The 15,625-nt window shown below is 55.2% G+C and overlaps 2 protein-coding genes across 2 annotated transcripts in view; one reads left to right on the forward strand and one right to left on the reverse strand.

The window, feature by feature from the left end:
• LOC121468955 (uncharacterized) overlaps positions 1-15,625 on the forward strand; it is a 2,238,800-nt gene that overhangs the window by 1,479,283 nt on the left and 743,892 nt on the right. The gene's annotated exons all lie outside the window — the stretch shown is intronic.
• Positions 47-14,585, reverse strand: LOC121468922 (leucine-rich repeat LGI family member 4-like; the record flags this gene model as incomplete). The annotated part of the gene is made up of 9 exons (XM_072920869.1): positions 47-1,062; positions 2,410-2,918; positions 5,289-5,453; positions 7,271-7,446; positions 9,397-9,468; positions 9,935-10,006; positions 10,781-10,852; positions 12,599-12,670; positions 14,422-14,585. Coding segments are annotated over 9 exons (1,605 nt in total), but the record flags the coding sequence as incomplete, so codon positions are not given.

A 15,625-nucleotide genomic window follows, 5' to 3' on the forward strand; every position in this document is an offset into this window, starting at 1 on the left:
CCCAGATTTTCCCCAAAATGTCCCCAAGAAAGGCAATGAATAAAAATGGGTGAAAAAAAAATGGATTTTGGTCACCGGGGGAGGGGACACGGGGACGGCGGGACAGCGGTGGCACCGGGAGGGGACACAAAGGCTTGGGGACATCGGGGCCATGGTGGTACCAGGAGGGGACGCTGAGGCCATGGTGGCCTTGGGGACATCGGGGCCATGGTGGCACCAGGAGGGGACACTGAGGCAATGGTGGCCTTGGGGACGTTGGGTCAGTGGTGAACTTGGGGACATCGGGGTGATAGTGGCCTTGGGGACATCAGGGCCATGGTGGCCTTGGGGATGTCGCGCGAGGGTGGCCTCAGGTCCCTGCTGGTGTCTGGTCAATGTCCCCGCGTCCCTCTGGTGACCGAGCCCACGGCGACGTCCCCACGTCCCTGCAGCTGCACGAGGCCGTGGTGGCACCGCCGTCCTCACGGTGTCCCCACAGTGTCCCCACCTTGTCCCCACGGTGTCCCTTCACGCCCCCATCTCCACAACATCAGGGTGGCCACCATGCCCACGTCCCACCAGATGCCACCACACATCCCTCCAGATGCCACCACATGTTCCCCTCATGCTCCTGATGTCCCCATCTCCACGGTGGACTGGTGGCCACCATCCTCGGCTGCCACCACACGTCCCCTGATGTCCCCCAGCCTCAGGGACGCGACGGCAGCTCCGGGCATCCCCCCGGCGGCGGGCAGCCACCGGGCGCGCCTGGCCGTCCCCTCAGGTGCCGACGTCCTCGGTGACGTGGGCGTAGATCTGGGTGGCCCCCTTGAAGCTGGAGGCCACCAGGAAGTGGCGGTGGCCGACGGCGACGGGGACGAAGGCGCGGGGGGTGGGCGCGGGCAGGTCCTGGGCGGGCTCCAGGCGGCCGCCGGCGCCCAGGCGGAAGACGCGGCTCGGGGCGAAGTCGTTGCCCAGCAGGACGTAGCGGTGGCCGGCCAGGAGCAGCGGCTGGAAGACCAGAGAGCCGCGGGCCGGCACCTGCTGCACCTCGCGGAACATGGAGCCCTCCCAGCGCATCACCTGGAGATGGCGCGGGGTGGGGGGTCAGTGGTGGGACCATGGGGTGGGTTGGGTTGGGTGGGTTGGGTTTGGTTGGTTGGTTGGGTTGGTTTGGTTGGTTGGGTTTGGTTGGGATGGAGATGGCACCATTTGGTGGGTGGTGGCACCCTGGGGTGGGTGGTGGCACCGTGGGATGGAGATGGCACCATGGGATGGGTGGTGGGACAATGGGGTGGGTGGTAGCACAATGGGGTGGGTGGTGGCACCGTGGGATGGGTGGTGGGACCATGCGGTGGGTGGTGGCACTGTGGGGTGGGTGGTGGCACCATGGGGTGGGTGGTGGCACTGTGGGGTGGGTGGTGGCACCATGGGGTGGGTGGTGGCACTGTGGGGTGGGTGGTGGCACCATGGGGTGGGTGGTGGGACCATGGGGTGGGTGGTGGCACCGTGGGTTGGGTTCATGGATCAGTGATGGCACCATGGGATGGGTGGTGGGACAATGGGGTGGGTGGTAGCACAATGGGGTGGGTGGTGGCACCATGGGGTGGGTGGTAGCACATGGGGTGGGTTGGGTTGCGGCCCTCCCTGCACTTCACCTGCACTTGGGGTCAGGGGTCAGAGGTGGGGCCTCGTGGCCCTGATGGGCCCCCATGGCCATGGGGTGGCCATTATCACCCTGGTGGCCCCACCTGTGACCACTCGTGGCCCCGATGCCCCCCCATGACATGGCCTTGATGGAACCCCATGGACCCATGACCCTGGTGACCCCCCATGACCCCATGACCTTGGGAACCTTCCATGACCACATGGCCTTGATGGAACTCCATGACCCTGGTGACCCTCCATGACCCCATGGCCTTGATGGACCTTCATGACCACACAACCTTGATGGAACCCCATAACCACATGACCTTGATGGACCCCCATGACCACACAACCATGATGGAACCCAATGGACCCATGACCCTGCTGACCCCCTCATGACCACATGACCTTGATGGAACCCCATAACCCCATGACCCTAATGGACCCCCATAACCCCGTGAGCTTGATGGACCCCCATAACCACACGACCTTGATGGACCCCCATAACCACACGACCTTGATGGACCCCCATAACCCCATGACCTTGATGGAACCCCATAACCCCATGACCCTAATGGACCCCCATAACCCCGTGAGCTTGATGGATCCCCATAACCACACGACCTTGATGGACCCCCATAACCCCATGGCCTTGATGGACCCCCATAACCCCATGACCCCGCTGCACCCCCAATCCCTGCTGACCCCCCATGACCTTGCCGGACCCCCACCCACCCCCCCACCCACCACGACCCCACCACCCCCCAAGCCCGCCGCCATCACCTTGGCGTCGCCCAGGAACCTGGTGAGGCACAGGAAGACGCTGCCCCGCAGGCGGAAGTGCTTGGCGGCGTAGGCGTCGGGCACGTGGGGGATGTCGGTGTGCGGCGCGAAGGCGTCGCCGCTCCAGCGGTAGACGAGCGGCCGGCGCGCGGCGCCGCAGAGCACCAGGGCCGGCCGCCCGCCCAGCTCCAGGAACTCCAGGTGGGTGTCGCGCTGCCACGGCCGCAGCGCCTGGTGCGGGTAGAAGCCGCCCGAGGCCCAGCGGAACACGGTGCTGGTGCCGCCCTTGGAGCTGTCGGCCACCCCCAGGTAGAGGTGCCCGGCCAGGCGTGCGGCGGCCACGGCGTGGGGCCGGCGCAGGCGGCCGGCGCCCAGGGCCTGGTGGCGCACGAAGGCCGAGCCGGGGCCGCCCGAGCGCCGCCACACCCAGGAGCCGCCGCCCAGCTGGGCCACCACCAGCAGCAGGGTGTCACCCAGCGGGACCGGGTGGCAGGCCACCGGTGAGGAGCCTGGGGGGACGGAGGGGACGTCGGCGGGGACACGGGGGCAGCAGGGACACCGGGGACAGCAGGGACACCGGGACAGCGGGGACACTGGGGATATCAGGGACCTTGGGGACACTGGGGACAGCGGGGACACTGGGGACACTGGGACAGCAGGGACCTTGGGGACACTGGGACCTTGGGGACACCGGGGACCTTGGGGACATCAGAGATGCTGGGGACCTTTGGGACCTTGGTGGTTATTGGAGGGCTCGGGGACATCTGGGGACATTTGGGGACATCTGGGGACATTTGGGGACCTTTGAGCACCTTGAGGACCTTGGGGACATCGGGGCAATTCCTTTGTTCTCCCCCAAGGTCATTTTGGGGACCCTCATCCCATTTTTGGGGTCCCCGAGGCCATTTCTGGGGGGTCACCCCAACTCTTGGTGTCCTCGGGTCCCTCTTGATGTTCCTCACCCAACTTTAACCATTCCCACCCCATTTTTAACCATTCCCACCCCATTTTCCCCATTCCCACCCCGTTTCCCCCATTTGTCCCATTTTTTCGCAATTTTCTCCATTTTTTTCCATTTTCCCCATTCCCCCCCATTTCTCCCCCTTTTCCCCAATTTTCTTTTATTTTCACCATTTTTCTCCCATTTTCCCCTCCATTTTACTCCATTTCCCCCCACCCCCCCTGTTTTTTCCCATTTCCCCCCATTTATTCACTATTTTCCCCCTTTTTCCCCATTTTACCCTGTTTATCTCACTGTTGGTTATGATGGGGGAACAGAACCTCCCCCCTATTTTTTTTCATTATTTTTCCCCCCATTTTTGCCCCTTTCCCCCTCTTTTTCTTGTTTTTTTTTTCACTGTTCTATCCCTTTTTCCCCATTTCCCTCTATTTTATCCCGTTTTCCACCATTTTAACCCCATTTCCCCCATCAATTCCCATTTTTCCCCATTTCCTCCTTATTTTTCAACATTTTCTCCCCGTTTTTCTCCATTTCCTTCAATTTTCCCCAATTTTCCCCCCATTTCCTCCATTTTCTCATAATTCTTTCAATTTTTTCACCATTTTCCCATTTCCACCCTTTTTAACCATTTTTTCAGTTTTTTCCATTCCCCCATTTTTCCCTATTTTTCCCCCATTTCCCTATTTCCCCCATTTTTTCCCCATATCCCCCCATTTTTTATTTTTTCCATTTTACCTGATTTCCCCCCTTTTCCACCATTTTAACCCCATTTCCCCCATCTACTCCCATTTTTTCACCATTTCCTCCTTCTTTTTCAACATTTTCTTCCCATTTTTCTCCATTTCCCCCCCATTTCTCCCATTTTCTCAGAGTTCTTTCAGTTTTTCACCATTTTCCCATTTCCCCCCATTTTTTCCCCATTTCCCCATTTTCCCCCCATTTTTTCCCATTTCCCCCCATTTCTGTCGCTGTTCACGATGGTGGGCACACAGAACCTCCCACCCCATTTTCCCCTCATTTCCCCCATTTTTCCTTCGTTTTTTTCCCATTTTCCCCCAATTTTTCCCACTTTTCCTCCCATTTTCACCAATTTATCCCCCATTTTCCCAATTTCCCCCCGTTTTTCCCCGTTTCCCCTTTTCTCTCACCGCTGACGACGCTGTGGGCTCAGAATCCCCCCCCAAGCTGCTCCCACTCCCACCCCATTTTCCCCAATTTCCCCAAATTTTTGCCCCATTTCCCCATTTTCCCTCATTTCCCCATTTTGCTGCATTTCCCTCATTTTTTCGCCATTTCCCCCAATTTTTTTGCCATTTCCCCCCATTTTTTCCCACAATTTTTCCCATTTTCCCCCGTTTTTCCCCCATTTCTCTCACTGTTGAGGACGCTGTGGGCTCAGAACCTCCCCCCAAGCTGTTCCCACTCCCCCCCATTTTCCCCATTTCTCCCCCATTTTTTCCTCATTTTTCCCCCATTTTTTTGCCATTTTCCCCTTTTTTCCCCGTTTTTCCCCCGTTTTTCCCCCATTTTTCGCCCATTTTACCCCATTTCTCTCGCTGTTGAGGATGCTGTGGGCTCAGAAGCTCCCCCCGAGCTGTCCCCACTCCCGCCCCATTTTCCCCATTTCTCCCCCGTTTTTTCCCCATTTTTCCCCCATTTTTCCCCATTTTTCCCTGTTTTTTCCCGTTTTGCCTTTTTCCCCCCCGTTTTTCGCCCGTTTTACCCCATTTCTCTCGCTGTTGAGGACGCTGTGGGCTCAGAAGCTCCCCCCGAGCTGTCCCCACTCCCGCCCCATTTTCCCCATTTCTCCCCCGTTTTTCCCCCATTTCCCCCCATTTTTTCGCCGTTTCCCCCCATTTTTTGGCCGTTTTCCCCCATTTTTTCCCGTTTCCCCCCATTTTTGCCCCGTTTCGCTCACCGTTGATGACGCGCTGGGCGCGGAAGCTGCCCCCCAGCTGGTCCCACTCCAGCAGGGCGCAGGCTCCGGCCGCCGGCTGCGCCAGGGCCACCCCAGGGTGCCCCCCGAGCGCGAAGGGCTCGGCCCCGAGCGAGGAGAACGGCAGCGCCTGGAACGGCCGCAGCTCTGGGGACACGGGGACAGTTGGGGACATGGGGACAGCTTGGGGACATCCCTGGGGACATCACCGGGGACAGAGGGACAGAGCAGGGACAGCCCCAGGGCCACCCTCGGGTGTCCCCCGAGCGAGGAGAACGGCAGCGCCTGGAACGGCCACAGCTCTGGGGACATGGGGACAGTTGGGGACAGCCCGGGGACAGCGTGGGGACATCGCTGGGGACATGGGGACAGCTTGGGGACATCCCTGGGGACATGGGGACATGGCTGGGGATGTGGGGACAGCTTGGGGACATCCCTGGGGACATCACCGGGGACAGAGGGACAGAGCAGGGACAGCCCCAGGGCCACCCTTGGGTGTCCCCCGAGCGAGGAGAACGGCAGCGCCTGGAACGGCCACAGCTCTGGGGACACGGGGACAGTTGGGGACACCCCGGGGACAGCGTGGGGACATGGCTGGGGATGTGGGGACAGCTTGGGGACATCCCTGGGGACATCACCGGGGACAGAGGGACAGAGCAGGGACAGCCCCAGGGCCACCCTTGGGTGTCCCCCGAGCGAGGAGAACGGCAGCGCCTGGAACGGCCGCAGCTCTGGGGACACGGGGACAGTTGGGGACATGGGGACAGCTTGGGGACATGGCTGGGGATCTGGGGACAGCGTGGGGACATCCCTGGGGACATGGGGACAGCCCGGGGACAGCTTGGGGACAGCTTGCTGACATCTTGGGGACATGGCTGGGGACATAGGGAGAGTTGGGGACATCCCCAGGGACATGGGACAGCCCCAGGCCCTCCCAGTCCCATTCCCCCCCACAAAATCCCCCATCCCAGTCCCTGCCAGTATATCCCAGTATAAACCAGTACAAACCAGTCCCTGCCAGTATATCCCAGTTTCTCCAGTATATCCCAGTACAAACCAGTACAAGCCAGTCCCCTCCATGCCCCATTTTCACCCCCAAACCCCCCGGATTTTCTCCCCCCGGTCCCTCCCAGTTTGTCCCAGTCCATCCCAGTATACCCCAGTATATCCCAGTCCCATTTTCCCATCTAAAATTTCCAATTTTACCCCTGAAATTCCCATTTCTCACCCTAAAACCACCGGAGTTTTCCCCCCAGTCCCTCCCAGTCCATCCCAGTTCCCTCCCAGTTTTTCCCAGTTCCCTCCCAGTCCATCCCAGTTCCCTCCCAGTTTTTCCCAGTTCTCTCCCAGTTCGTTCCAGTCCATCCCAGTTCCCCCCAGCTCCCCCCAATCCCCTCCCAGTTCCCCCCCATCTTTTCCCAGTATATCCCAGTCCCTCCAAGTCCCCCCCCAGTTCCCTCCCAGTTTGTCCCAGTTCCCTCCCAGTCCATTCCAGTCCATCCCAGTTCCCCCCAGTCCCCCCTGGTCCCCTCCCAGTTCCCTCCCAGTCCCTCCCAGTATAAACCAGTTCCCCACAATCCCCTCCCAGTTCCCTCCTAGTCCCCCCCAGTCCCTCTCAGTCCAACCCAGTATATCCCAGTTTGTCCCAGTTCCCTCCCACTTCCCCCCAGTCCCCCCCAATCTCTTCCCAGTTCCCCCCAGTCCCTCGCAGTCCCATTTTTAACCCCTAAAACCCCCTGGATTTTCTCCCCCCAGTGCCCCCCCGTCCCTCCCAGTCCCTCCCAGTTCCCTCCCAGTCCTTCCCAGTCCCTCCCAGTTGCTCCCAGTCCCTCCCAGTTCCATCCCACTTTGTCCCAGTTCCCTCCCAGTTTGTTCCAGTCCATCCCAGTCCCCCCTATTCCCTCGCACTTTGTCCCAGTTCCTTCCCAGTCCCCTCCCAGTCCCTCCCAGTATAAACCAGTCACCGTGGCGCTGGCACTGGAGCTGCCGGGGCCCGAGCAGTGCCAGGGCGGTGCCGGCCAGCGCCGCGGGGCCGTGGCAGCGGGCGCCGCCCTCGGGGCCGGGGCCGGGCCGGGCGCGCAGCCAGCGCAGCAGCCAGCGCAGCGCGCAGTCACAGCGCAGCGGGTTCCCCCGCAGGTCCCTGCGCCGGGCACAGCGGGGGACAGCGGGGGACAGCGGGGGACAGCCACGTCGGGGTCACCGCGTTGGGGACAGCCACGTCGGGGTCACCGCGTTGGGGACAGCCACGTCGGGGTCACCGCGTTGGGGACACCGGGGGACGGCCACGTCGGGGTCACCGCGTTGGGGACACCACAGGTTGGGGACACCATGTTGGGGACACCACAGGGAGACCGCATTGGGAACACCATGGGGACACCAGGGGACACCACAGGGAGACCGCATTGGGAACACCGCGTTGGGGACACCATGCAGACACCGGGGGACACCACAGGGACACCACAGGGACACCGCATTGGGGACACCACGGGGACACCGGGGGACATCACGCCGGGGACACCACAGGTGGGCACGTCGGGGACACCATGGGTCGACACATCGGGGACACCGCATTGGGGACACCGCATTGGGGACATCGCAGGGACACCACGGGGACACCACGGGGACATCCCAGGTTGGCACGTTGGGGACACCACGGGTCGGGGACATCCCAGGTTGGCATGTTGGGGACGCCACAGGTCGGGGACATCCCAGGTTGGCACGTTGGGGACGCCACGGGTCGGCGCGTCGGGAGCACCGAGGGTCGCCGGGTGGCACGAAGGGGCAGCGAAGCGGGGAAAAAACGGCAGCAACGTGAGAAAAATGGCAAAATGTGGCACCAAAGTGACAAAAGTGGCAACAAAATGACAAAAAATGGCACCAAGGTGAGAAAAGTGGCACCAAAGTGGCACTAAATGCCACCAGGTGTCACCAGGTTTCAGCAGAGTGGCAAAAGTGGCAGCAAAACGAGAAAAATGGCACCAAATGGCACCAAGTGGCACCAAGTGACAACAAAGTGGCACCAAAGTGGCACCAAGTGACATCAAAGTGGCACCAAAGTGGCACCAAAGTGGCACTAAGTGGCACCAGGGGTCACCAAAGTGGCAAAAAATGGCACCAAGTGGCACCAGGTGGCACCAAAGTGGCACTAAAAGGACATCAAATGGCACCAGAGTGGCACCAGAGTGGCACCAGGTGGCACCAAAGTGGCACTAAAAGGACATCAAAGTGGCACCAAAGTGGCACTAAAAGGACATCAAAGTGGCACCAAAGTGGCACTAAGTGGCACCAGGGGTCACCAAAGTGGCAAAAAATGGCACCAAATGGCACCAGAGTGGCAAAAAGTGGCACCAAATGGCAGCAAAGTGACAAAAATGGCACCAAATGGCACCAAAGTGGCACTAAAGGGACATCAAGTGGCACTAAGTGGTACCAGGGGTCACCAGAGTGGCAAACGTGGCACCAAAGTGACAAAAAGTGGCACCAAAGTGGCATCAAATGGCACCAAGTGGCACCAAAGTGGCACTAGGTGGTCCCAAAGTGGCAAAAAGAGGCACAAAAGTGAGAAAAATGGCACCAAAGTGGCACTAAATGTCACCAGGTGTCACCAGAGTGGCAAAAAGTGGCAGCAAAGTGACAAAAATGGCACCGAATGGCACCAAAGTGGCCCCAGGTGGCACCAGAGTGGCACTGAAGTGGCACTGAAGGGACATCGGGTGGCATTGAATGTCACCAAATGCCACCAGAGTGGCACAAAATGGCACCAAACGGCAGCAAAGTGACAAAAAGTGGCACCAAAGTGGCACCAACCCTCCCAACCCCCCAGTGTCCCCAAAGGTCATCAAACGTCCCCAATGTCCCCAAATGTCCCCAACCCCCAAATGTCCCCAATGTTCCCAATGTCCCCAACCCCCAATCCCCTCAATGTCCCCAAACATCCCCAAATCCCCCAAATGTCCCCAATGTTCCCAATGTCCCCAAATCCCCCAAATGTCCCCAATGTCCCAAATGTCCCCAACCCCCCCAAATGTCCCCAACCCCCCCAATGTCCCCCAGTGTCCCCAATGTCCCCAACCCCCCCAGTGTCACCCACAGGTGGCCGAGGTTGGGCAGCTCCTGGAAGAGGCCGCGGGGCAGCGACTGCAGGAGGTTGTCGGCCAGACTCCTGCGGGGACATTGGGGACATTGGGGACATTGGGGACATTTGGGGACATTGGGGACATTGGGGACATTTGGGGACATCGGGGACATTTGGGGACATTGGGGACATTGGGGACATTTGGGGACATTTGGGGACATCGGGGACATTTGGGGACATTGGGGACATTGGGGACATTTGGGGACATTTGGGGAATTGAGGGGATTGGGGACATTTGGGGACATTGGGGACATTGGGGACATTTGGGGACATTGGGGACATTTGGGGACATTGGGTACATTGGGGACATCAGGGACATTGGGGATATTTGGGGACATTGGGGGAATTGAGGGGATTGGGGACATTTGGGGACATTGGGGACATTGGGGACACTTGGGGACACCTTGGGGACATTGGGGACATTGGGGGATTTGGGGACATTGGGAACATTGGGGACATTTGGGGACATTTGGGGACACTTGGGGACACTCACAGGAACAGGAGCCCCCGGAGCCCCCGGAGAGCTGCAGGGGGGAGGGAGCGGAGCTGGGAGTCCTCCAGGAACCTGCCCAGTATGGACCAGTATGGACCAGTTACAGACCAGTATGGACCAGTACGGACCAGTACGGACCAGTACGCCAGTACGGACCAGTATGGACCAGTTACAGACCAGTACGGACCAGTTACAGACCAGTACGGACCAGTTATAGACCAGTACGGACCAGTACGGACCAGTATGGACCAGTATAAACGAGTTACAGACCAGTATGGAGCAGTATGGACTGGTACAAACCAGTACAGACCAGTATAAACCAGTACAAACCAATATAACCAGTCCCTCCCAGTTTGTCCTGGTCCCTCCCAGTACAAACCAGTCCAAACCAGTCCAAACCAGTCCCTCCCAGTACAAACCAGTCCCTCCCAGTCTAAACCATTCCAAACCAGTCCAAACCAGTATAACCAGTATCCCCAGTATCACTCAAAGGTACTCGAGTGCCCCCAGCTCCATTCCCCATCCAAACCAGTATAAACCAGTACAAACCAGTATAACCGGTCCAAACCAGTCCAAACCAGTCCAAACCAGTACAAACCAGTATAAACCAGTCCCTCCCAGTATAAACCAGTCCAAACCAGTACAAACCAGTACAAACCAGTACAAACTAGTATAAGCAGTCCAAACCAGTCCAAACCAGTCCAAACCAGTCCAAAGCAGTAAAACAGTCCAAACCAGTCCCTCCCAGTATAAACCAGTCCAAACCAGTCCAAACTAGTCCAAACCAGCCGAAACCAGTCGTTCCCAGTCCAAACCAGTATACCCAGTATCCCCAGTGTGACTCACAGGTACTCCAGCGCCCCCAGCCCCTCGAAGGCTCCGTCCCCGACGCTCCCCAGGCGCCCCGAGGCCACCAGGCTGGGGGGACAGAGGGACATTTCGGGGACATTGGGGACATTTGGGACAATTTGGGGACAATTGGGAACAATTGGGGCATTTGGGGACATTTTGGGAGGTTTTTGGGTCAATTTTGGGGACATTTGGGACATTTTGGGGACATTTGGGGACATTTGGGATATTTGGGGACATTTGGGGACAATTTGGGGACATTTGGGACAATTTGGGGACATTTGGAACAATTTGGGGACATTTGGGACAATTTGGGGACAATTGGGAACAATTGGGGCATTTGGGGGGTTTGGGGACATTTTGGGAGGTTTCCGGGTCAATTTTGGGGACATTTGGGACAATTTTTGGGACATTTTGGGACATTTGGTGACATTTGGGGTAATTTTGGGGTCAACTCCAGGGACAATTTGGGACATTTGGGGACATTTGGGGACAATTTGGGGACATTTGGGGACAATTGGGACATTTGGGGACATTTTGGGACATTTTGGGGACATTTTGGGACAATTTGGGGACATTTGGGAACATTTGGGGACATTTGGGACAATTTGGGGACAACTGGGAACAATTGGGGCATTTGGGGACATTTTGGGAGGTTTTTGGGTCAATTTTGGGGACATTTGGGACAATTTTGGGGACAATTTGGGACATTTGGGGACATTTGGGGACAATTTGGGGACATTTGGGGACATTTGGGGACAGTTGGGATATTTGGGGACATTTTGGGACAATTGGGGACATTTAGGAACATATAGGGACATTTTGGGACATTTGGGGACATTTGGGACAATTTGGGGACATTTGGGACATTTGGGGTTTTGGGGGATATTTTGGGGGATTTTGGGATATTTTCGGATTTTTGGGATATTTTGGGGGATTTTTGGGGGGGATTTGGGGGTTTTTTGGTTGTTTTTTGGGGATTTTTTTGTGTTTTGGGGATTTGGGGGGTTTTTTGGGGTGTTTTGGGGACATTTTGGGATATTTTGGGGGATTTTGGGATCATTTGGTGCAATTGAGTTGGTTTTGGGGGATTTGGGAGATTTTTGGGGTGATTTGGGGATATTTGGGCTGATTTTGGGCCATTTTGGGATATTTGGGGAATTTTGGGGGGTTTTGTGGGGTTTTTTCGTTGTTTTTAGGGGATTTTTTTGTGTTTCGAGGAATTTGGGGGGGTTGGGGGTGATTTTTTGGGGATATTTTGTAATAATTTGGGGGATTTGGGGATATTTTGGGTGATTTGGGGACATTTAGGGATGTTTTTGGATATTTTTGGATATTTTTGGGATGGTTTTGGGACATTTTAGTGATTTTTGGGACATTTTGGGAGATATTTTTGGGATATTTTGGGATTAATTTTTTTGGGGGGACATTTTGGGATGTTTTGGGGGGATTTTGGGACATTTTGGGATGGTTTTGGGGTGAATTTTTCGGGATATTTTTGGAGTGATTTTGGGACATTTTAGTGATTTTGGGACATTTTGGGAGATATTTTTGGGATATTTTGGGATATTTTTGGGATGGGTTTTTTTGGGACATTTTGGGATGTTTTGGGGGCATTTTTGGGGCGTTTTTGGGGGATATTTTGGGATATTTTGGGATGTTTTGGGGGGGTTTTGGGGGCGTTTTTGGGGCGTTTTGGGGGTGTTTTCGGGGATATTTTGGGATATTTTTGGGGTGATTTTTTGGGCCATTTTGGGGTGATTTTGGGGTGTTTTGGGGCGGTTTTGGGCCATTTTGGGGATTTTGGGGACTCACAGCAGCGTCAGCGCCGGGAGGTGCCGGAAGCTCCCCTGGGGCAGCTCCTCGATGTCCCAGCGGAGCAGCGAGCTGGAAATGGGGGAAAAAACGGGAAAAACGGGAAAATTGGGGGGGGAATGGGAAAATTTGGGGGAAAAACTGGGGAAATGGGAAAAATTGGGGAAATTTGGGGGAAAAAACCGGGAGAAACACGGGGGGGAGAAGTGGGAAAAATTGGGGCAAAAAAAAGGGAAAAATGGGAAAAATTGGGGAAAAAATTGGGAAAATTGGAAAAATTGGGAAAATTGGGAAAAATGGGAAAAGAACGTCAGAAAATGGGAAGAATTGGGGGGAAAACGGGAAAAAATGGGAGAAGTTGGGGAAAAATGGGGGGAAAAACGGGAAAATGGGAAAAGTAGGGAAAAATTGGGAAAATTTGGGAAAAATTTGGAAATTTGGGGAAAAAAAACGGGAAAAGAATGGGGAAAATGGGAAAAAATGGGGGGAAACTGGGGAAAATGGGACAAAATGGGAAAAAATGTGAAAAATGGGAAAAACTGGGGGAATTTGGGATGAAAATTGGAAAATTGGGGAAATTTCAGTGGAATTTTTAGGAAATTTGTGGAAAATTTAGGGAAATTTGAGGGATTTTGGGGAAAATTTGGGCGGAAAATGGGAAAAGTGGGGGAATTTTGGGGAATTTTGGGGATTTTGTGAGAATTTGGGGAAAAATTGGGGGAAATTTCTGGTGAAATTTGGGAAAATTGGGAGAATTTTGGGGGGAAATTGGGGGAATTTTGGGGAATTTGGGGAAATTTGGGGAAAATCGGGGAAATTTGGAGGGAAATGGGAAAATTGGGGTGAATTTCAGGGAAATTTGGGGAATTTTGGGGGAAATGAGAGAATTGGGGGAATTTGGAAAATTTCAGGGGAATTTTTGGGGGGTCCCAAATTTGGGGGATTTTGGGGTTTGGGGGGGTCCCAAATTTGGGGGGATTTGGGGGATTTTGGGGGGATTTGGGGTCCCAATTTAGGAGCTCATGGGGTTTTCGGGTCCCAAATTTGGGGGATTCTGGCGGGTCCCAAATTTGCAGGATTTTGGCGGATTTGGGGGGTCCCGGGGGAGATTTTGGGGTTCCAAATTTGGGGGGTTTTGGGGGGGTCCCGGGGTGTTTGGAGACACAATTTTGGGGGGATTTTGGAATTTAGGGGGTCCCGGGAGGGATTTTGGGGGGTGCCAGGGTGGATTTTTGGGGTTTCAAATTTGGGAGATTTTGGGGTCCCAAATTGGGAGGATTTTGAGGGGTCCCGGGGGGATTTTGGGGGCTCCAGATTTGGGGGATTTGGGGTTTTGGGATCTCCCAAATTTGGGGGGATTTTGGGGGTTCCGGGGAGGATTTGGGGTACCAATTTGGGGGATTTTGGGGGGCCCCGCGCGGGATTTTGGTGCTCCAAATTTGGAAGATTTTGGGGGGTCCCTGGGAATTTTGGGGCTCACAAATTTGGGGGATTTTGGGGGATCCCGGGTCGGTTTTGGGCTCCCAAATTTGGAGGATTTTGGGGTATCCCGGGTGGGATTTTTGAGGGTCCCGGGGAGGATTTTGGGGTCCCAAATCCGTGAGATTTTTTGGGGTATCCCGGGCTGGATTTTTGGGGGTCCCGGGGGGGATTTTGGGCTCCCAAAATTGGGAATTTTTGACCTCCCAAATTTGCCGGGACCGTTCCAAAGGAGGGAAAACGGGGGGGAGGGAGGGGGGGGAGGGAAAGGAGCTCAAGGGAACCCCAAAATCTCTTTTGGGGGGGGGTCCCCGAATTGGGGGGGGGGGGGTCGGGGCACTCACAGCGTGGCCAGGCCCGGGGGGAGCCCCCGGGGGACGCCCCCGGCCCCCCCCCGGCAGCGGGCGTTGGTTCGGTCGCAGTCGCAGCCCCCGGGACAGGCCACGCCCCCTTTGGGGACCCCCCCAAAAACCGGGACCCCCCCAAAAACCGACGGGACCCCCCCAAAAACCAACGGGACCCCCCCAAAAACCGACGGGACCCCCCCGAAAACCAACGGGACCCCCCCGAAAACCGACGGGACCCCCCCGAAAACCAACGGGACCCCCCCGGAAAGCACCAGGAGGGCCCCGAGAAGGAGCAGGGGAGGCATGGGGGGGGGGTTCCCCAAAAAAGGGGGAAATTCCTAAAAAAAGCCCCCAAAAAATTCCCAAGAATTCCCCCCCCAAAAAAAATCCCAAAAAAGCACAAACAATGAAAATAAATTCCCAGAAAAAGCACCGAAAAAATCCCGAAAATTCCCCCCAAAAATCCCAAAAAGCACAAAAAAATCCCCCAAAAAATCTCAAAAATCACAAAAAAATTCTCAGAAATTCCCCAAAAAAGGGAAAAATTTAAAAAAAAATCCACAGAAAAAGCACAAAAAAAATCCCAAAAAACCTGCCCCCAAAAAAATTCCAAAAAAGCACCAAAAAAATTGCCAAAATTTCCCCCAAAATCCAAAAAAAGGACCAAAAATCCCAAAACTTTAAAAAAATTCTCAAATATTCCCAAAAAAGCACAAAAAAATTCCCAAAAATTCAAAAAAAATTCCAAAAACCCCCAAAAATTCCCCAAAAATCCCAAAAAAATCCCCCCCAAAATTGGTTTAAACCCCCCAAAAAACCAAAAATAATAAAACAGAAACAGTTTAGAAAACCCGACAAAAATCCCCAAAATCCCACCAAAGTTCCCCAAAATTTTGTTTTAAATACCCAAAAAAAATCCAAAAAACGAACTCAAAATAAACACAGAAAATCAACAAAAAAAAAACCCCCAAACAAGTACGAAAAAATTCCCCAAAAATCCCAATAAAATCCCCCCAAATTTGGTTTAAAACCCCCCCCAAAAAAAACCCAAAAAATTTAAAAAAAAAATTAAAAAAAAAAATCCCCAAACAATCCAGATGAAATCCCCCAAAATTCTGGAAATCCCCAAAAAAGCCCCGGAAAATCCTCCAGAAATTCCAAAAATTCCAAAAAAACAAAATAAAAATCCTAAAAAAAGCCT

Source organism: Taeniopygia guttata, chromosome 34 (genome assembly GCF_048771995.1).
Source record: "Taeniopygia guttata chromosome 34, bTaeGut7.mat, whole genome shotgun sequence".
Taxonomy (NCBI): Eukaryota; Metazoa; Chordata; class Aves; order Passeriformes; family Estrildidae; genus Taeniopygia; species Taeniopygia guttata.